This window comes from Lagopus leucura, unplaced genomic scaffold (genome assembly GCF_019238085.1).
Source record: "Lagopus leucura isolate 7727_CA_CO unplaced genomic scaffold, USGS_WTPT01 111-9_obj-0_obj, whole genome shotgun sequence".
Lineage (NCBI taxonomy): Eukaryota > Metazoa > Chordata > Aves > Galliformes > Phasianidae > Lagopus > Lagopus leucura.
Window position 1 is genome coordinate 970 of NW_024966362.1, and position 19,838 is coordinate 20,807.

General features: G+C 55.5%; 1 protein-coding gene across 2 annotated transcripts in view; it reads left to right on the top strand.

The window, feature by feature from the left end:
- The first annotated feature begins 7,075 nt into the window (after nucleotides 1–7,075).
- SLC38A10 (solute carrier family 38 member 10) overlaps nucleotides 7,076–19,838 on the top strand; it is a 29,039-nt gene continuing 16,276 nt past the window's right edge. For both annotated transcript variants that reach the window (XM_042893093.1, XM_042893094.1), the window contains exons 1-8: nucleotides 7,076–7,194; nucleotides 8,097–8,214; nucleotides 11,607–11,652; nucleotides 13,202–13,295; nucleotides 14,133–14,276; nucleotides 15,902–16,026; nucleotides 18,534–18,636; nucleotides 18,965–19,147. In XM_042893093.1, the coding sequence (XP_042749027.1) occupies nucleotides 7,096–7,194; nucleotides 8,097–8,214; nucleotides 11,607–11,652; nucleotides 13,202–13,295; nucleotides 14,133–14,276; nucleotides 15,902–16,026; nucleotides 18,534–18,636; nucleotides 18,965–19,147 (912 nt within the window). In that variant the 5' untranslated portion in view covers nucleotides 7,076–7,095. The remainder of the gene's footprint in view (nucleotides 7,195–8,096; nucleotides 8,215–11,606; nucleotides 11,653–13,201; nucleotides 13,296–14,132; nucleotides 14,277–15,901; nucleotides 16,027–18,533; nucleotides 18,637–18,964; nucleotides 19,148–19,838) is intronic.

The following is a 19,838-nucleotide window of genomic DNA, read 5'->3' on the forward strand; positions in this document are numbered from 1 at the left end:
CCCCCTCCCCCCCCCAATCCTCCCCCCCATCCCCATCCCCAAACCCTCCCCAGGCGGACATCGCCACCGCGGCCCCGGCGGCGGGAGATGGAAGGCGGCGGGCAGCGAGCGGAGAGCTGTGCGCGGGAGCGGGAGCGGTGCGCGGTAACGGAGGGCTGCGTACGGCAACGGATGAAACCGTGCGCGGTAACGGGAGAGCTAAGAACGGTAACGGAAGGGAACGGTGCGCGGTTATGGAGGGTTAAGCACGGTAATGGGGGAACCGTGCGCCGTTATGGGAGGACTGTGAGTCCTAACCGGGGAGGACCGTGCGCGGCAGCGGTGGGAACGGTGCGCGGTAACGGGAGAGCCGTGCGGGGTGACCGGGGCTGTCCGTGCGGGTTAACGTGGTCACGCGGACGAGCCGTTCCGGGGCCGTTCCGGGGCCGTCGCGGCGCAGTCGGTCCTCAGAGCGCACCGAATCGTTCGGGAGGCGCCGTGCGGAGGCACCGCTCCCCGCGTTCTGCCTTTATCCGGGAAATAAAAGCGTTGAAACGCGCGGATAAATCGCACCGACCGCTGCGTGCAAGGCGCTGGGGCAGCCGGGAGCGCTCCGTTACCGCACAGGGCACCGGGAGCGAGCGATAACGAGCGGGGAACGGCCGCCAGAGCCCCGACGGGAACGGGAATGTGCGGGGGAGCGCAGCACCAACCCCGCAAAAAGCCCTTTTTCATTCCTTAATGTTTCTTTCCGTTTCTTTCCCCGCAGCGGAGCGCACCGAGGCCGGGAGAAACCGGGACGGAGCGGCGCGGGAGCAGCACACGGCGGTCAGTAGCGGTGCGTGCACAGCCGCGGGGGTGGAAAACGGGAGAGAATTGTTTCGGCTAAAAAATATATCTATACATAATAATAACCATTGAATATATATATATATATATATATATTAAAGATAAGAAAAAAATATTTTCCGGGCTCCGAGCCTCTGGTGCTCTGAGCACAGCGATGGCTCTGAGCCCCGCACTGCTCCGTCCCGGTGCGGTGCCGGCACGGTGCTCGCGTGCAGATTCCGCCGGGACAATCAATGGTGCAAACCAGCGTGGGTTAATTAAGGAGATTTTAATACCCAGCGCATCCCGACCCGCGCCTTTGTCCGCACCCGGGGCGGCCCCGGAGACAAAGGGCGGTGGGGGGGGCGCGGGGCCGCGCTTTGTTGGAGCCGAACCGGGCCGGCCTCGAGCTCTGCTCTGCGCCCGCGGGGAACAAAGGAGAGCCCGGAGCAGAGCGCCCGGCCCGGATCGGAGCGCACGCTCTCCTTTGTCCGCGGCTCCGCCCGGCGCTGCTCGGCCCCGGAGCCATGCGGGGCTCCGCTGCACCGCACCGCGGGCACCCACGGGCAGCAGAGGCTGGGTGCTGCCGTGTGGGGCTGTGCGCGTCGGCAGCCCCAAAAATGGGGCCGGTGTTGGGGTGCGGCGAGGCGGCCGCGTTGGCACCCAGCTCTACTGGCACCTGCCCCCTTCCCAGAGCTTAATTCCAACGCAGCATCCCTGCTGTGTCCAGCTCTGCTCGAGCCGTTCCCAGCAGGAGGAGCCTGCTTCGGGGCTTTTGCCATTTTTCCCCATGCTCTGGCATTCCCCCCGAGGGCTGCGCACGGGGCTGCGCACGGGACTGGCGTCGCTGCACTGGGACCTTGTGTGTGCATAAGATGTGTGAGCTGTGAAGTAGCCACAGCTCTGCCCACCTCACCTTGCCTGGCTCCGGCTGCGCGCCGGGTGCCCTGCAGTGCCGTGCTCCGTGCACATGGCTGCCGCTGTGTCACCGGCCTGGGGACATCACCTCTAAAGGGACCTTGTGCCGAGCCCCCGTGCGGGCTCCCTGTGGCTCTGCAGACTCCTCTGGCTCAGCACTGGTCGATAGCACTGCTGGTGGCAGGGCTGGGGGACACACAGCGGTAGCACAGCACTGGGTTTGGGGCACCGAGACGGGGACAGAGCTGCAGTGTCTTCATGTCCCTGTCCCCTCCGGTGTCCCTTCCAGGGCCCGGCGCAGCTCTGCGTTCTGCTAATGGGAGAAGGGCAGCTCTGTGCTGTGCTCCCAGGAAAAAAAAGGCAGCTGGCTGAACTCCTATTCGCTGTCCCATTGTATCGGACGCGGTAATAATCGGGTTTGCAAATGCAATCGCTGCTACGATGCGAAAATCCTACTGGAAAATGTATTAGAGCAATTATCCGTCTCACTCCGCAGCCGGGTGTAGCATTAATATTCAATTTTGATGTGCAAGTCCTATTATGTTAATGACTTTGGTGACAAAAGTCGTCCGTGGAAGATTTTTTTCTTTATAGTGCAGCATCAGCAGGGTGAGTGCGGCCACCACGTTGCTCTGGGGATGGGATCACACTCAGGGCTGTGCCCAGCTCTGTGCAACCCGGGGTGTGGTGTGGGCCGGTGCTACACCCGGTGCTGCAGTTGCCCTCCTTTGTTCTCTCCGGGGTGGGGGTTGTGCGGGGCTCCCTCCACTGCACTGCCGGTATCGGGGCCGCCCCGAGGTTCTGCGGATGGAGGATGGGCAGCGCTGCAGGAAGGCCTAGATGGACAGATGGACACATGGATGGATGCGTGGATCACGTGCAGCACGAAGAGGCTCGCAGCCTGAGCACGGTGCCGGTGCTACCGGCCCCCGGCATTGCCATTGCACAGCACCGCACCTCCGTGGGGGCACGAGGCCCAGCCCCGCGGTCGCCAGCGCCGCCCCAGGGGACGGGAGAGGGACGCAGTTTGGCAAAAACGGAAAAAAATGGCAGCGCCCTTCGTCTTCCGAGCAAAATACTCATTTCCGGCAGCGCGACTCCCGACTGCCTGCAGCCCCGCGGGCGGCCCCGCGCCGTTCCCGGTCAGCGTGAGCCCAGCGGGGGTGAAGGGGGGGGGGGCACGACGCTCCCTACGGGCTGAGCAGCCCCCAGCAGACCCCTCTGGGGCGGGTGTCTGCGAGCAGCCCCTCGAGAGCCCCCCGCCGCCTCCCTCCCGGTGGGCACTCGGCCCACCCACGGCCCCAGCACGGCGCGGGAACGAACGGCTGCGGAGGCACCGGGTGAGGAGGGGTGAAAAGGGGGGGGAACCGGGGAGAGCCCCGGGCGCTGCCCCGGGGTGGCGGCGCCGCGCGCACGTGGCCGGGCCGGGGCATCCCCGGCCGCGCCGCGCCGCCCCTCCCCCCGCGCGCCCATTGGCCCGCCCTTCCCCCCGCCGCGCTCCCATTGGCCCCGGCGCCCTCCACAAACAAAGGCCGGCGCCCGCGGGGGCTCCGCGCGCCGCCCTCATTGGCGGGTTGGCGGTGGTGGTGGGCGGGGCGAAGATCCGGCGGGCCCCGCCCTCCGCGCCGCGCCAGTTGCCTTAAAGGGGGCGGGGCGGAGCGCGCCCATTCATGCAGGCCGGCCGGGGGCGCGGCCTGCTCGAGCCGTTCCCGCTGGCGCGCCGCAGGCAGGTGGGTGCGGGCTGCGCGGGGCGACCACGCGTGTGGTGCGGGGCGGCGGGGCCGCATCCTCGTGCGTGTGAGGTGACACCGGAGGGTCTGTGCTCGCGCGGGACGGACGAGCGAGGCGCGCGTCGTGCGTGTCCCGCGCGTGTCCGTGCTCGCAGTTGCCCCGGGGGTGCGGGTAGGACGCTGCTCTGTGTCTGGCGCAAACCCGTGTTGTCCCGCTGGCTCTCGATCACCCCCGCGCGTGCCCTGCGCCAGGCCCGGTGCTGGCACCTGTGTGGGTCTGTCCCTTCCCGGCCCAAATCTGCGATATCTGCAGCACGGAGCTCCCCGTCCATGGTGTCCCTCGTTTCCTCTGATGGAGGGGGACCAGAGGGTCCACCAAGGACATCTCCCATCCTCCCTGTTTCCCCCTGGGAAGGTTTGTGCTTTGTACCTACTCTGCTCCTCTTGGCTGAATGCCTGCACAGACAGAACCCTCTTCTCCATTTCCTAATAGCAACCATAAATTTATTCTTGCTTCCAACCTGCCAGGTCCCCACATGACACACGGTGTCCTCCAGCCCGCGACGCAGCGATGGATTGAACTTTAGTCTCCGAGCAATTAAGGTGACCTGAAACTGCACTTCATTAATGCTTGTTATGCAATAAAAACGATAAAACTGCCCTTATTTGCAATATAAAAAAGCAATTTGTTTTAATTTATGTTTTAAAATACTTACCGGGTTCTTCCCAGGCTCTGCCAGGCTTTGACCTTTGTGGTGGGAGGAGTGGAGCGGGTTGCTTTGTTGGGACAGGATTAGGGTTAGGGTGTCCCTGTGTGTCCCCCCCCTCCGGGCTGCAGCCTTGAACAGCCTCAGTGCACCAGCTCTGCCAATTGCAAACCCGCTGCTTGCTCTCTCCTGCTGCTCTGCTCAGCGAGGTGCAGACACACGTGAGCACACACGCATGTGTGAGCGTGCTTCCCCCACTGAGCAGCACAGGACAAAAGCTCAGCCCCAGCGCAGCAGCGTGAGACCCTCATGGGGATTGGATGCATTTTCATAAAACAGAGATCTTGAGCTGCCCTTCAGCCACCTTTTCTAATTACGATTAATTGCAGCTGCCTGCAGCCCCTCAGGACCTTGCTTATTCTCCTGGGCTCCCCACACCGGAGCAGAAGGGATTGGGGCTGGGGGCAGCTCTGAGCTGGGGGTCCCAGCAGACCCCATGTGGGGATGCAGCTGAGGGTGTACTGTAGGGCTGCTTGGAGGAGCCCGAGCTGTGCAGCACAGGGCTGGAGGTGGTGCACCACCCTACTGTCTCTGTGCTGGAGGCTGCTTTTGGCTCCCCCTGCTTTCCTCGCAGTGCTGGGGCCGTGTTGTTCGGTAGCGGGGTGCTGATGGGTTGCAGGTGAGCATCTGCACATGGTTTGCATTGCAGAGAGGTTGGGGACACAGCAATTGGAAACACATTGCCCTGTGGGACTGCCCTGCATGCAGGCAGCCAGGGATGAATTGTGCAGTCTTGTGTCAGACTGGCTGCAGCAGCAATACCTACCTGATTTCCTCTTTTTAATGGGGAGAAAAAATGGAGTTTAATTCATCACTTGGGCTTTAAAAATTGCCTGAGGAGGGTTTGCTTTTGAAAGTAAAAAAATCGATAGTGGGAAGAAAAGAGAAACAGGGAAATGGGCAGCAGTGGTGAAAGCAGATGGATGCCAAATCCCCCCTGGGCTGGAGACAGTGGTAGGGAAGTTGGTAACACGGTCAAGGCATCACCAGAGGGGTTGGGGCCTCCAGAAGTTGAGCTCTGGCAGGGTGCTGCACTACCCATCCTCAGGCTGCACGTCCCACAGTGCAGTGTTACAGTGCTCGCTGGGCTCCTGGTGGCCTTTCAGCATGTGGGGAAGCCACCTGAGCCCTTTTTTCTGCCAGTGTTGAGTTAGGGGCCATGTAAAACTAATTGGATAAACATGATTTCCCCTCTAACTCAGTGCAGATGTCCTGGTGCAGCAGTGAGGTGCTCTCCCTTCCCAGCCAGATGGGCGGCTGTGTCCCAGGTTCTGTGCCTGCTTGGGTAGGAGACATCCAGCCCCACAGCTGGGGACAAGTGGGGAGGGGAACCCCCAGCCCTGGAGTTGTGGCAGTGCTTCTGCTGCTGCAGAGAGTGTGGGGGGCTGAGAGGAGGTCACAGTGGAAAATGTCCCATGTCCAGATACAGCATTCCGTATCTGGGTGCCATGTACCAGGCCTGGGTAGTGCATCCTATGTCCTGGTGCTACGTCCTATGTCCAGGTGCTGCATCCAGTATCTGGGAATGACATCCTATATGGTACCCTGTCCCATGTCTGAGTACAACGTTCCATATCTGGGTATGACGTCCTGTACCAGTGTTCCATGTCCCATATCTGGGTACCATATCCCATTCCCAGGTGCTGCAGCCCCTCCAGCTCTTGCCCTGTGCTACTGATGCCAATTCTCACACCTGGGCACTGCTGGCTGCCCCACACCATCCTCCCTCCGTGGCCAGTACCATCATTCCCATCTGTGTGCTCTGTCCACACAGGTCCATTCCAGCCAGGCAACCTTAAGCCAGAACGGGGGGGGGGTTGGGATGAAAAGAGGGGCAGCCCCCATTGCTGCTGGGGCCACGTCTCTCATGGGGTTTTTGATGTCAGAGCACCACAAAGCAGTCAGTGCTGCCTCCTCAACCCCGGCAGCACCTGGAGGGAATTAGGCAGGCATGCTCCACCTCCCTGCAAACCTTTTGTAGAGCAAATTCTTGTGGTTACCCATTGCAATTGCTGCAAATTATACAAGCGCTGTGGATTTTGTTCCAATGGGAACATGCAGTTGGCTTGCACCGCTCCGACCCGCCACCATGCCTGCAAAGCGAGTCAGCCTGTGGGTGGTGGGCATCCCTTTATTCCTTCCCCTTTTTTAAGGGTTGATCCCTTGCAAACCCTCCGCACCCTCATTGGGAAGCACTGCACATGGGCTTTGATCCACCCATGCCTGAGCACCATCTGCACCGCACACACATGCACACAACAGCCAGATGCACGCCCACATGTGCACGCATGAACCCATGAGCAGAGCAGGAGCTGAGCCCAGAGAGATTGCTTCGATTGAATGTGCACGCATGTGCGCATGCACGTATACTTATGTGTGTGTCACACGTGTGCCTGGGTGCACACGCATGTACTTAAACGCTCATGCATATGCATGAATTGATTGCATATATGTGCCTTTGTACGCGTGAGTGTGTATGTGCATCGATATACATGTGCGTGCATGCACGTACATGACTATAAACACATTTTCCTGACTCTTGGATGCTGGGCCCGAAGAGCTCATCCCGTTTCCGCCTCTGCCAGCAGCCCTGAAACAAAATTTCCCCGCCCTCTCCCTCCCCTCAGTCCTCCCGGAGCAGTGTGCGCGGTCCTCCAAGACGGTAAGAGCGCCGCCGCAGGCCGCTCCATCCCTCCCGTCTCGCTGCCCGCCGCCCCACTTCCCGGAAGCGCCAGCGGAGCAACGGAAGGCGGAAGTGCCGCTGTGGCCGGTGCCGGTGCCGCCATGGCGGGTGGCTGAAGGGGCCCGCGGGGCGGGGCGGGGTGGAGGGGCGGCTCCGGGCCGGGCCCTGCGGGGCGGCCCCGCCGCGGGCAATGGCGGCGGCCGCGGGCTCCAACTGGGGCCTGATCATGAACGTGGTGAACAGCATCGTGGGCGTCAGCGTGCTCACAGTGCCCTTCTGCTTCCGCCAGGTGAGCCGTGCCACGCCGTGCCTGGCTCACGGCCATCCTCGGTAGGGTGGGGGCAGCCCGGGGGCAGCCGCTGGGGGGTCCCGGAGCCCCGGGAAGGGGCCGAGAGCGGCGGGGTGGCGGTGTGAGGGCAGGAGCTGGCTGCGTCCAGAGCCTTATTCTGTGCCACGGGGCCCCCAGCTCTGTGCTGTGCGGCCTTCCCGCAGTCGTTCTCACCGTTACTAGAGCTGAAGAGAAGCGCTGGGCACCGTGCCCGTGTGTGGGTCCTGCGGGTGCCGAGCCACCTGCCTTGGCCTTGCGGCCGCACCAGGTTCAGCCCCAGCACAACGAGTGTCTGGTGTTAGGGGCTGCTGCTGCTGCTTTTGCTCCTTTAAAGTCACCTGCTTGAAAAGCAGCCTGCGTGTGACATCTACCCCTGCACACCTGTCCTGCAGTGCAGGGCAGCTCAGTAATGTCTGTGTGCTGTTAGGTAGTGCTTATTTAATAAGTGTGTGGGTAAGGGTTTGGATCTCGTGCTTAGGTGTGGCTCTGTTGTTTACATGAACGTAATGAGGGCTGCAGAGCCCTGGGGATGCACTGGTCTCATGGCGTGAGTCATAGAATCATTCAGGTTGGTAGAGATCTCTGAGATCATCAAATCCAACTGTGCTTCACAAATGCCTCCAGTTCACCCCTCTGTGCTAGCACAGCTGTGTGGTCCTCAGGCTGCAGGAAGAGTTAAATTGAGCTCATACATCACGTTTGTCCTGACTGCAGGGGAGCTGGAGAACTCCCTGAACAGGTGAAAATGTGGCTGAAGATGCACGGGGGAGGCTGGAGGCAGCAAGGCGTGGGAGTGAGACTGCCCAAAGTGCCTGACTTTCCATCTTGCGCTTGTCTTCTTTCCCTCCCCTCTTCCTTTGCAGTGTGGCATTGTCCTGGGAGCTCTGCTCTTGATTTTCTGTTCTTGGATGACTCATCAATCCTGCATGTTCCTGGTGAAATCGGCCAATCTCAGCAAGCGCAGGACCTACCCTGGCCTGGGTGAGAATTTCCAGCTCCAGGGCTTGCTTTTTTTAACTGTGGTTTTACTTTGACCTCTTAATTTACAACTTTTTCACTGATATTGTTGGAAAACCAAATGATTTCTTGATGTAGTTTTCAATTTGTGTTTTGTTCTTCTGTCAGGCTCTTCCCCCGTGCCATGTCCCCGGGGGGATACGAGGGCTTAATTCTGTTCTTGACAGGGAAGTTAATAGGCACAGAATTGTTTTGACTCTGCAGGGCAGGGGAGGAGATGCAGTGCTGACTGATCAAAACCCAAGTTTTCGGGAGCTGGCCTGGTGGGTGTCTGGTGTAAATTATTGGTCTCAGCATGAAAGCCACGAGCTTCCCCACCCAGCATGCTGCCGAGGACATTGGGTTCTGCCAGCAGAGCCTGGCATGGAGCTCGGGCTGCCTGGGTCTGAGCCGTGTGTGCATTTATGGCAGAGCAGGGGGAGCAGAGAGGAAACAGCATTGAAAGTTCCAAGTGGCCAAGAAAATAAAAACATCTGCAAGATTCATGTGTGAGGGTTTGGCAGCGTCTGCCAGCCTCTGCGCGGTGCCAGTGCTGGCCTCTGCTGTGACCTCTCTGCTCTTCTGACTGAGTTGGGGAGCAGGAGGAGGTGGTCGGGTTCCCGTGCTCTCAGCTGGCATGTGAAACAACGTGGTTGTTTGCTTGGTTTCTCTTGTTTGGGTAAGTGGAGAGTTGGCTGGCATCGCTTTTGGTAAAAGAGTTAAAGAACTGCATGGCTCGCTTGGTCACTGCATTGTTGACAGATGGATTTCCACCATGCTCAGGATACCCGAGGTCCTGTTACCACGCTTTGCATCTTTAGCCTTTGCTACAAGCTTAAAAAAAAAAAAATAATAATAATTAAAAGATTGTTGTGGTTTTAGCAGCCGTGCCCCTGCCCTGGAAGCAAGGCTGGATTAGTGCAGAGCCCTCAGGTGGTGCCGCCTTGGCCCAGCCCCTCCTCTCCCAGCTGCCTGCTCTGACAAGGAGCCTTTGTTGCTGCTTCCCTCTCACCCGAGTACAGAGAGTCCCCTCCACCTTGGAGCATCTCCCAGGAAGAAGGGGTCCTCCGTGCTTCCCGCAGCCAAGGGGCTCGAATACACAGAGGCCAGTAATGCTTCCCAGCTTCCTGGCACCCCCTGGCAGGCGGGCACTGGCACAAAGAAGTGCCTCTGCTCCCTGCCCGCGCTCTGGGAGAGGTGCCACCTCGAGCAACCAGGAGAGGAAGACGCTGGGAGGAAAGGCAACGCTCCTATAATGCATCCTAATGCATCAAGGTTGAGCAGTTCCACACAGACAGCCTTTGTCACCGTGTGCTTGGGCCCCGGTACATCTGTGAGAGATCCTGGCAGTCCCCGCAGCTGATTCTATGGGAGGCTTTGGCAGGGTTTAAAGATGGAAGAAAGTTTTGCAGTGTAACTTCAGGCAGCCGGCCCCTTCCGGAGGAGCACAGAGCTTCCAGCTATAGAAGAGCCAGGCTCATCACAGGCTGAGATCCGGCTCAGATGTTGTCTCCCTGCATCGCTGCCTGTGTGAAGGGCTTGGCTGTTTGAAATCCTGTGCTCTTCAACACTGCTCTGCGTGGAAGGGAAGCAGCTTGGAAGATGTGGGGCAAGAAAGGAGGCAGTTCCCAGGGAAACTGCAACCAGAAATGGGGTAATGCCTCCTCTTGCAGCTGCCAAAGGGGGTGTGCAGGGCCCAGCAGCCTGGGTCAACTCTCTGCAGCCACAAGTGCTGGGACGTGACCTGCTCGTGGCAGCCACACTTGGCTTGAAAGGGCTTCTGTAGTTCGGAGCAGGTTCAGCTCTGCCCAGCTTTGTTAGGCACCTAGAGATCCCGTTCTGGAGACGTTTTGCTGTACAATGTATTTTAGAGCCGCCGTCTCCTTCCTCCTCCGGAAGATAAAGGATCCAATTTTTCCCATGTCCCCAAATGGGGACATCTGACATAACGTTTGAAGGCTTGCTTTCATTAGAGCATAATTTCAGAACAGCCAAGGAAACAGACTGGCTCTCAGCACCTCAAGCTTCAAAATCAGCAGCAGCTGCGATGTTATCCGGAGTTGCGCTTCTGTGTGCTGGGAAAAGGAGCTGGTGGGATCGGTGCCGTAGCAGCAGAGGTTCTGGAGGTCGGTGCTCTGGGCTCCAGGAGGATCCCCAGTCCTCTCACTGCCTCTTCTCTCACACCTCTCCTTCCAGAGTGGGTGAGAGCTGGAGGCCTGGAGCTGCACTGCGCTGTGCTGCTGCCGCTCCTGCGCCCGGCTGCGCTCCGCTTCCGCCCTGTCTGTCGTCGAGCCCTGGGCTATTTTCAGCACTGCCCCACATAACAAAGCCAGTTTATTTTTCTGCTGTGGGTCTCCTGCTGTGCTTTTTTTTTCCCCCCCTCCTCCCTTCATTCTGTGGGAGAACATGTTGTTTCCTTAATTTTTAACTCAAGCCAAGCCCAAAGAAAATCATCGTTTGTAAGTTAATATTTAAAAATAACAGAAGGAGCTTCCAGAAGTGAGGAAAGTTGGTTTTTCTGGTGGGCTCCGGGGCTCTGTGCGGTGCCTCAGGAGCAGACAAAGGCAGCCCAGGGGGCGGTGGGTGGGTGTTGGAGCTCTGCAGGACGCTGACAAGCGGGCACTGTGGTCTGGTTTTGGAACTCGAGGTCTCAATTCACATTCTACCCAGTGAGATGGAGCTAAAAATACGCCCGGTTTTCTTGGCTTTTTCTTTTTAAGAAAAAAAAACCCGATGATTTAAAGACTACTGATGGCTTTCTGCTACGAGCTACAACCCAAGGATGGGAGGGAGAAGAAGCCTCTTGGCAGCAGCCCTTTGGTGTGGGCTGTGAGTGCTGGGTATTCTGGGGATGGGATTGAGCGTTCTGGGCACCGGCTCAGCTCTCCCATCCAGCAACGTCAGGCGGTTCAGTTCGAGTGGGAAGATAAAAATAAAAATGCGACTGTGATTGAAATTGTGCACTGCAGTAACTTTTTGCCACACAGCATCTCATACATGCATATTTTCTCTTCCGCGCTGACTTTCTTTTAATGGTTGCCATGTGTGACTGCTACTTCACACTGCCTTTTTTTTAACATGAAAAAGGGGGGGAGGAAAAAAAAAAAGGAGGAAAAATAACCTGCTTTCTGCCTTTCCTTCGTCTCTTTTTTTCTCCTGTCTTATGTGGTTTTCAATTTGTGGAGGGCACGTCTGAAAAAGAAAATGGGACGGTGGGAAGGGAAAGCAGCCCCCAAATGCAGTGCTGGTGGCTTCCTGCTCAAGTGCCCTTTGTCACTAGCATTGATTAATTTCTAACTGATGTGTGCACCGTTCTGGACCTTTCTTTAATTAACTGCATTTTTTTTTTCTTCTTCTTTTTCCCTCTCTTATGCCAGCATTTCACGCCTATGGAAAAGCAGGGAAAATGTTGGTGGAAACAAGGTAATCTATTGCTTTAAAGCTGGAATAGTTTGTCTCCCTTTAATGAAGACAATGCTCTGTGGCATTGCTGTGCTCATTTATTACTCCCCTGCCCTCCCTGGTCCCAAAAGCTTTCCCTGCCACCTACAGAACTTGAGCAAGATGCCCGTGTGCTTCATCTTCTATGCAGGCAGGAGCTCTGGGGCATGGGATGCAGGAGCTGGAGAGCAAACTCATCTCCTGCTCTGCTGTGAACTCACGGGCATGTTGCTGGTGGCTGGTTTCCAGGGGTGGGATCCCTGCCAGGGTTGCTGGGAGTTCACAGGAGAGCAGCCCATGCCATGGCTGTGCCCTGGAGCTGCCCTGTGCCACCTGCTCCCGGCTGCTGGGGAACGCCTGGTGGCACAGCCCTGTCCCTGGGGCAGCACAAGAGCTCTCCAGCCTGGTAGCTGCTGGGCTCCTGCGCCTCATGTGACCCCAACCCCAGCAGCAAATCCCTGGCAGGTCGCGTTCAGAAGCCCTGATGGGCAGTGGGATGGTGTCACCGTGCTGTTTTTTCTAGAGGAGGTTCTCTGTTGGAGGCATCTTGAGCTCTGGCCGGGCAGTGGTGCCGGCTCATTTTCTGTTCCCATCTGCAGATTGCTACAGAACGCTAAAAATACACCAAATATTTCTCCAAAGTGACTTGTCCATGCGAGCAGTCGCTGTAATTGCCACAGGGATGCTATAATTGGAAACGGGAGGGAAAGTGGTCCATGCAATCGTGAATGGGAGGAGAAGCAGTTCGTACTACAATCTTTTCATTAAAGTGTGGTCCATTTTGTGGAAGGAAGTTTGAGAGCTGAGCTATTACCGAGGCTTTCATGGTAGGGCCCTGCTGCAGGGGGTGCGGCTGGGAGGACCTCTTGCTGGTTCTGTTAAATGTTTTTCCAAGAAATAAAGGAGTTCTTGCCATCCCTAAGGTCTGTTTCTTCTGTGGCTCCAAACAGCAGTTAAACTGATGCACGTGTTAGCAGAGCCACGTCTCTGGCTGAGATGCTGCTTGTGGGGGAGAGGTGGATAGAGTTTCCTCGAGTTTAGGTTGCTGGGGCTGAATGTAGAGCTGATGGCCTTAGCCAAGCTGCTAAGAGCCATGTTAAGAGCTCTGGCTCCAGCAGGGCTCGTTCTGATGCACAGCCCCACTGTATCCCTGTAGATGGAGGACTGACTTTATTTCTTGCCAAACATTTCCAGTGTGAGATTGGTAAAATCTGGGCCTCGTCTCCTTTGTGTCGTGCTGGGAAGTTGTCTGCAGTTAGGGATGGATGTACGCTGAAGCAAGGCGTGCTGAGCCTGCTTCACCTCTGCAGATGAGCGAGCAACTGCCTGCGTGGATTTTCTCTTAAGTCCCTTTAAATGTACTCTTTGTATCCTCTGGAAGCCTCTTGGTCAACGGGAGAGTGCAGGAGGATTGTGAGCAATCTGCAGCTGTTGTGGCTGGGCGCAGCGTCTGTGCTAAACCTGTGCTGCGGCTGCCTTCCAGGCTTCCTGCTTCAGCCTCCTAATCTCTCCGTACTTTGTTGTTTTGCAGCATGATTGGGCTGATGCTGGGAACTTGCATTGCTTTCTATGTTGTCATTGGTGACTTGGGGTCCAACTTCTTTGCCCGGCTGCTTGGATTTCAGGTAAATCAATCCTCGCTGCATTGCAGCTGCTGTGCAGGCAGTGCTCCCAGTTCCCTTAAATGGAGCAGCGTGTGCTCAGAGGGCCACGAGCTGCTGTGGGGGCACCTCCAGGGAAGCTTTAGTGGCTCAGAAGTAGAGGAAACAATCAGATGTGCAAAACCTCCCTTAAGGCACTGCCAGCAAAACACCCCTTTAATACTGGTCGCTATTAATTCTGGAGCAGATTAACGAAGGAGATCCGATGTTTCTGCCCTAATGCCTCCCCCTGCCAGGTGGTGACAGACAGTTCCTCTGTCTGAGCCGGTACCCCTCGCACCCCTGTGCTCCTGGCGGGGCTGTTATCTGCTCCTCCTGATGCTGCTAAGCTCTGATTAAGGGACTGTGAAGTTAAAAAGATGCGTTGTGGCTGCAGCCAAATTAGGTATTAAATATTTCCAAGCATTCCAGAGTGTTCTGCTATAATAAATACCAATGTGAGTTTTTTGATTAATTTTCTGGATCAGAATTTTCAAGACTTCAATCTCCCATTCCCCAAGTAAGTTCAGTTTTTATTTAATTGCATGGAAAATACTCAAATCGCTTGTGTTGGATTAGTGTTTAAAGCCCCCTCCCCTCTCTGCCCCCAGCCCAATACTTCCACTTCAGGGTGGACCGGTCACGTACTGTGCAGAGCAACAGTGGCACCCAGTGACTGTCTGAGCTAATCACAGACCCAGCTCTAGAAATGGCAAGCTTTCAGCATTGAGTCTTTAAATACCTATAGAGTTGCATCAGGGAGTTGCTTTACTAATGTGGTGAGGCATTCAGAGCGTGCTCTGTGTGCTGCTCCCTCTCCAGGTGTCCGGCAGCTTCCGCATCGTGCTGCTCTTCGCCGTCTCCTTGTGCATCGTGCTTCCCCTGAGCCTCCAGAGGAACATGATGGCCTCCATACAGTCATTCAGTGCCATGGCTCTCATCTTCTACACCGTTTTCATGTTCGTGGTGAGTACTGATGATGGGAGGTTTCCCGCTTGGCTCACACAGGTGCTCACTGTGCGCCCCGTGGGGGCAGCCTGCAGGCGCAGGGCTCGAGCGTAACGTGTCCTTCCTGATACATAGCACTGATAGGGCCTGGCACGGGGGCTGAGCTGCTGCCCGTGTGCTGGGCTTGTGGGGAAGGAGCACAGAGCAGGAGCTGATGGCAGATCTGCGTGCCACTACAAAGCAACGGATTGCGGTGGCGAGCAGATTGAATTGTGGTTTATTCTGCTCATCGATGTCATGTAATTTAGAGCTCCGACGTAGAAATCAGAGGATAGAAGACGTGGGGAGAAAGTGCCTGGAAACACGAGGGCTTTTGTCATGCGTTGGTGCTTTGCCTTGAAACCTCAGTGTTTGTAATGTGCAGAGGGAAGGCTCTTCTTGTTGAGAGCACAGGCTTTGCGTGCTTTCTTTGCAGCCAGTGGTGAATGTCTCTCAGGCAACAAGTGTGATTGCGTTTCTGCTTCTTGTGCTCTGGAGACTTCATAAGCTCTCAGCTCTGACACATGGAGTGTATTTCTTCAGAGATTTTTCTAGAAACATTTTCCTTTACTGAGATAAATGGATTATTGACCATTTAGATCAAGTAGGGTAAGCTGAGGGTTGTCCAAAGCTCGTTCTGTTTGGCTTGGCCAAGCTTCATCATATAGCACCATGTACTGAGAGGTGGAGACTGATGCTCAGGCTGCTTGATCATGGAGCCCCAGCCCTGTCTCCACCAAACTTCAGGCCTGGAAGAGCTGAAGCAAAAGAAAGAAAAGGGAGGAGTGGAAATTCCACGTATTTAACTTTTTTTTTTTTTTTTTAGTAGATTGGGCTGCGTTACAATTCTGAGCTGTAATGAAGCTGGAAACTGTAAATGAGTGTTTCACAAAACTAGTGTGTTCCAGAAGCTGTGCCTTTAAGAAAACCACAACATTTCATGAGAGTTGGCTGCACTAAAAGTAATCTCTGGGGATTAGAAAACCCCTATTCAGGGGATATTATAAACAGGCATTCAGACGTATTTACCTTCTGTTTCCTGTGCAACCCAATGTCTGCCAGCTTCCTTGTCAGTGGCAAAAGAGCCCCTGTGCCTGAGCTGGGTGCCTTGCTCCCCTTGTTTTCCTGAAGTTTTTCCCTGTCCCCACTGAGCTGGCGGTGCTGAGTGCTCCTGGAGCAGCAGTGTGCTGGTGGGCTCCTTTTTAAGGAGCTTTTGTCTGTCTCTGTTGAAGAGGATTCTCCGAGGCAAACGTTGGCTTCCTGTTTTAGAAAAGAAAAGTGCAAAAGAAATGTCTGGGAGCAATAAGTCTCGTGGTGAAACGTGTCGGTGGAAATGGTTCCACCCTGCTGTGTGCTGCTGATGGCATCAAACCGGGGGGGGGGGGGACTGCCACAAAATAGACCCAGGGCCCACAGTGGCAAGCGGCCCGGTGAGGATGCTTGGAGCACTATCAGAGTACGTGGGGTGGGGTAAGGGAGCGGGGGGTTGAGAGCAGGCCGTGGTACAGCAGGCACTGCTCTCACCGAGCTGCCACACGCTGCCTTGCGTCCCGCTGCTGGCATTCCTGCTGGATCTTACCCCCTTTTCCTTCTCTTGGCTGCAGATCGTGCTGTCGTCCTTCAAGCACGGCCTCTTCAGCGGGCAGTGGCTGCAGCAAGTTAGTTACACACGCTGGGAGGGCATTTTTCGCTGCATCCCCATCTTTGGCATGTCTTTTGCCTGTCAGTCGTAAGTACCCACCTTCCCACTCCTGGCTGTTGTGGTGTGCAGTGCCTTTTTGTGAGGGAGGAGGGTCGTAAGGATCCGCATGGGATACGCACCATCTGGTTTCCTATTTTGTTTTAATCCAAGTATTTTACAGCCTGCAGAAGTACAGCATCTCTCTCAGTTGTGACCCTTCTTGTTACCTAGGGAGGGAGCTGTGTTTCACTTGGGAGTTATTGTATTTAGGCAACATGACATCTTTTGGGCCAAACGGCTCCTCAGTGTAATGCACGTTGCTTCGGGACAGCTGCATAAGCAATGGATTTCCCCTGTTTCTTGTAGAGAATGAATCAGTACCAGGGAGGGCAGTGGGGCTGTGTGCTCCCAAGGGCTCCTGCAGGGCAATGCATGCCCTCTGCTACCCTAAATCACTTTGCAAATACACAGAAGAGGACCGCAGAGTCACTGACTTTGGGTAGCTGTTTGCATGTTTCCAGTTACCTGCTTTTCACAAGGCTTTCCTTTGGCATGCAGGAGGGCAGGATGACAACAGGCTATTTTCACGTTTCTAGCTGCATTACCTTCTGCACCAAAATGGCAAGTGAGCAATACGTGCCCGGCCAGAATAGTAACAGGCTTGAAATAGAAACGTATATCCAAATGTGGACACGGAAAAGACCATCCTCATTTGGAAGGCTGGCAGAGCTGGGCTTTCCCCCCTGTAGTTCTAGCAAGCGGGTAGCATGCCAACAGCAAATGAATGTGACAGATAAAATTTGTTCAGACTGCTGTGTTTACACCCACACACACCATCCAAATCATCTTTTTCCACTTATGGGCTCTCTTGGCAGCTCGGTCCCCACCCGAGCACGTTCCAGCCTTGCTGGTAATGTCTCCATTACAACTGGCGAGGGGAGCTGTATTCTTGTACAGCTTTACCTAGTTTGTATTGTGGCATTTTTGTAGTTTCTTTTTTTTATGTGGTAGTGCCCACACAGCACCCAGCACAGTGCTGCGGGGAGCTGGAAATGCAGGGAAATCATTTGGTCTGGAGCAGTGTGCATGTACCTAAATATAGACTCCATCACTGCACTTACGTGGCAAGCTAAACCAAAAGCAGTGTGTTTTTTCCAAGGGTTGGGGCAATGTGCTGCCCCAGCCCAGGCAGTCCTTATGAGAGTGTTCTCAGCTGGATAGGTTTGATTTTGCTGAACCTCTGAATCACCTTATAAAAAATACGTAATTGTGACTTGAAACAAAGCTCCTTCAGCATGTAAATGCAGCATGTGTGCAGTAAGGAAAAATAAAGGCACTATTATTGTACCTTGAAAAGCTGACCTTAATTTACTTGGAAGTCTGAACCCGTTGGCTCTTTAGAAGCTGGCCTGTTGCTGCAGAGCTCACAAAGTGGGTCACTGCTCCACAGGTGTGCGACATGGAAATGTGCTTCGGGGCTGAGGATGGAGCAGGAGGACGCAGGGCTGCCTGGGCTGCAGCCTCCTTGTGACACCGAGCCCTGGGGGGGGTCAGGAGGAGCTCTGCAGGAGGAAACCCCTGATTTCTGCCGGTGGTTGTTCTGCTGAAAGTGAGGACAGGACAAATGGGTGCTCAGTGCCCCTGTGAGCATCAGTCCCTGCAGGCAGCTGGCGCTGTGTGCGGAGGAGCTGTGTGAGGCAGTCCTGCAGCAGAGGGCCTTGCTTGGCTCCTCGTGCGGATGCTCAGCTCAGTTCGTGCGGAGCCCCTTGAAGTTCAGGGATTAAGGGTTAAGGATTTTGCTCCTCTGCCTGACACACTTTCTGTCTGTGGCTTTTTGCCCACTGGAGCTGGGGATGCCCCCTTCCATCTCACAGGGTGCTCCCCCTCCTCTCGATTACTTCAGTAACATGAGGCCCGGATGCAGCCACTTGAATTCAAATAACCAGACATTAATGAGTTGCTAAAATATGCATCTGATGTCAAAAAGTGCATTCCACAAGCTTTCCAAATCTCTAAGTACCCCAAATCCCATGCAGTCAGCACTCCCAGCTTCCTATAAACTGAGCTCCAACAGCAGCACCGAAATATGACAGGCACTGCATTTAGTTCTGTTTGTTTAACTTTTCGTTTAGACAGTGTGATGCTCTAACCTTCTTCCTGCTTTTACTCTGTAAACACTGCGTTACTTTAATTATCAGTGCTGAGGGCTCCAAGAACAATAATCTCCGTGCTCTGCCTGGCCTGGTGCCACTGGTGCTCAGTGGAGCAAACGGCCATTAATTTTGCAACACTTTTGAACCAAAATGTTTACATCACACGTTCAGCTCCACGTGGTGGGGTGGGGAGAGCAGGAATATTTTTGCAACACTTAGAGTTATGAGTGTTCTGCAATCTCTTGGCATTAGCAGTATAAATTGTGGAATAGAGGCGAGTGTTTATGCTCCATAGGGGGAAGGTGTCAGGGAGGCTTCGCTGCTGGGCTGAGGCACTCGAGTTTGTTTTTTTTTTTCCCTCTTTCTAGAAACTTTCCTCAAATAATTTACCCTTTTCAACAGTCAGGTCTTGCCTACCTATGATAGCTTGGATGAGCCGTCCGTTAAAATCATGAGCTCCATCTTTGCTTCTTCCCTAAACGTGGTCACCACCTTTTACATTACGGTAAGAAACCTCCCCTTCTCTTTCCTTGCCAGAAGTCACGCTCTGGAGGGGCAGTGGGGGCGATGATTTGTTTCCAGATGGGGCTGGGTTCTCCTTATCTGTATTTATTCTCAAAGACACTTTGCTGAAAGCAAAACGAAATGGGGAATGATGCCTCAGCTCTGGGGGGTGTTGCAGCCAGGGCTCCCAGAAGGTTCCCTATGGAGGTGGCCCCACACTCCCTCCTTGGCTCATCCTCACCCTTGGGCACTCATTGCCCCCCACCCTTTTGCTGTGCACGTGCTTTGGAGTCCGACCCCCCCTGCTCACCTCCCCTCCCGCCGGACAGGTGGGCTTCTTTGGCTACGTGAGCTACACCGAAGCCATTGCTGGGAATGTCCTCATGAACTTCCCTTCCAACCTTGTGACGGAGATGATCCGAGTGGGATTCATGATGTCGGTAGCTGTGGGCTTCCCGATGATGATTCTCCCATGCAGGCAGGCGCTGAACACCCTTCTCTTTGAGCAGCAGGTAAGACCCTCTCGTGTGGCCAGGAGCTGCCTTGGTGTGCGCTTTGGAAACTTGCTTGTTGAAGGGCTCCTGTGACTGTTTGGCTTCTGCTGTTGGCTGCTGACCTGGGCTGCAGTTGTGCCTCGGTTCTGTGGGACTGCATGACGGTGGCACGTTTCTGACTCGTGGGTGGGTGCTGCTGCCTGGAGGGACAAATGCTCAGCTCCCACTGCAGGTTAAGTGCCTGCCGTGCACAGCAGGAGGCTGATGGCAGCCTGTACATTCTGCTCTACTGAGCGGTTAATCCGTGGTGCTTTGAGTTTCCTGTCCTCTGTGGTGGAATCCCGTGGGCAGCAGTGCCAGGGCTGTGAGCCGGGGGCCTGCCCTGCTCTGCTGCCCCCCAGCTCACGTGGCTGCTGCTTCCCTGCTTGGCTCTCGCATGGAAGTGCTGCACAGTTCAGAGCTGAGGTGGTTTTCTCCCTCAAAAAGAAGGAGAAATGTGCTTTTGGAAACAGAGGAGCCTCCTTATTTCCTGCTGCTCCAGCTGGCATTCTTTTGCTGGCCAACTCAATCTCGCTTTGCATTTAGCTCAAGCTTCTGTTCCTGGCCTCAGAGCCTAGCCTCATTTCTTCTGTGTGCCTGTGCTCATTCCTGCTCTTATAATTCCCATCTTCCCACCTTGTCAGCAGCTCCCTGAGCACAGCCTTCTCCT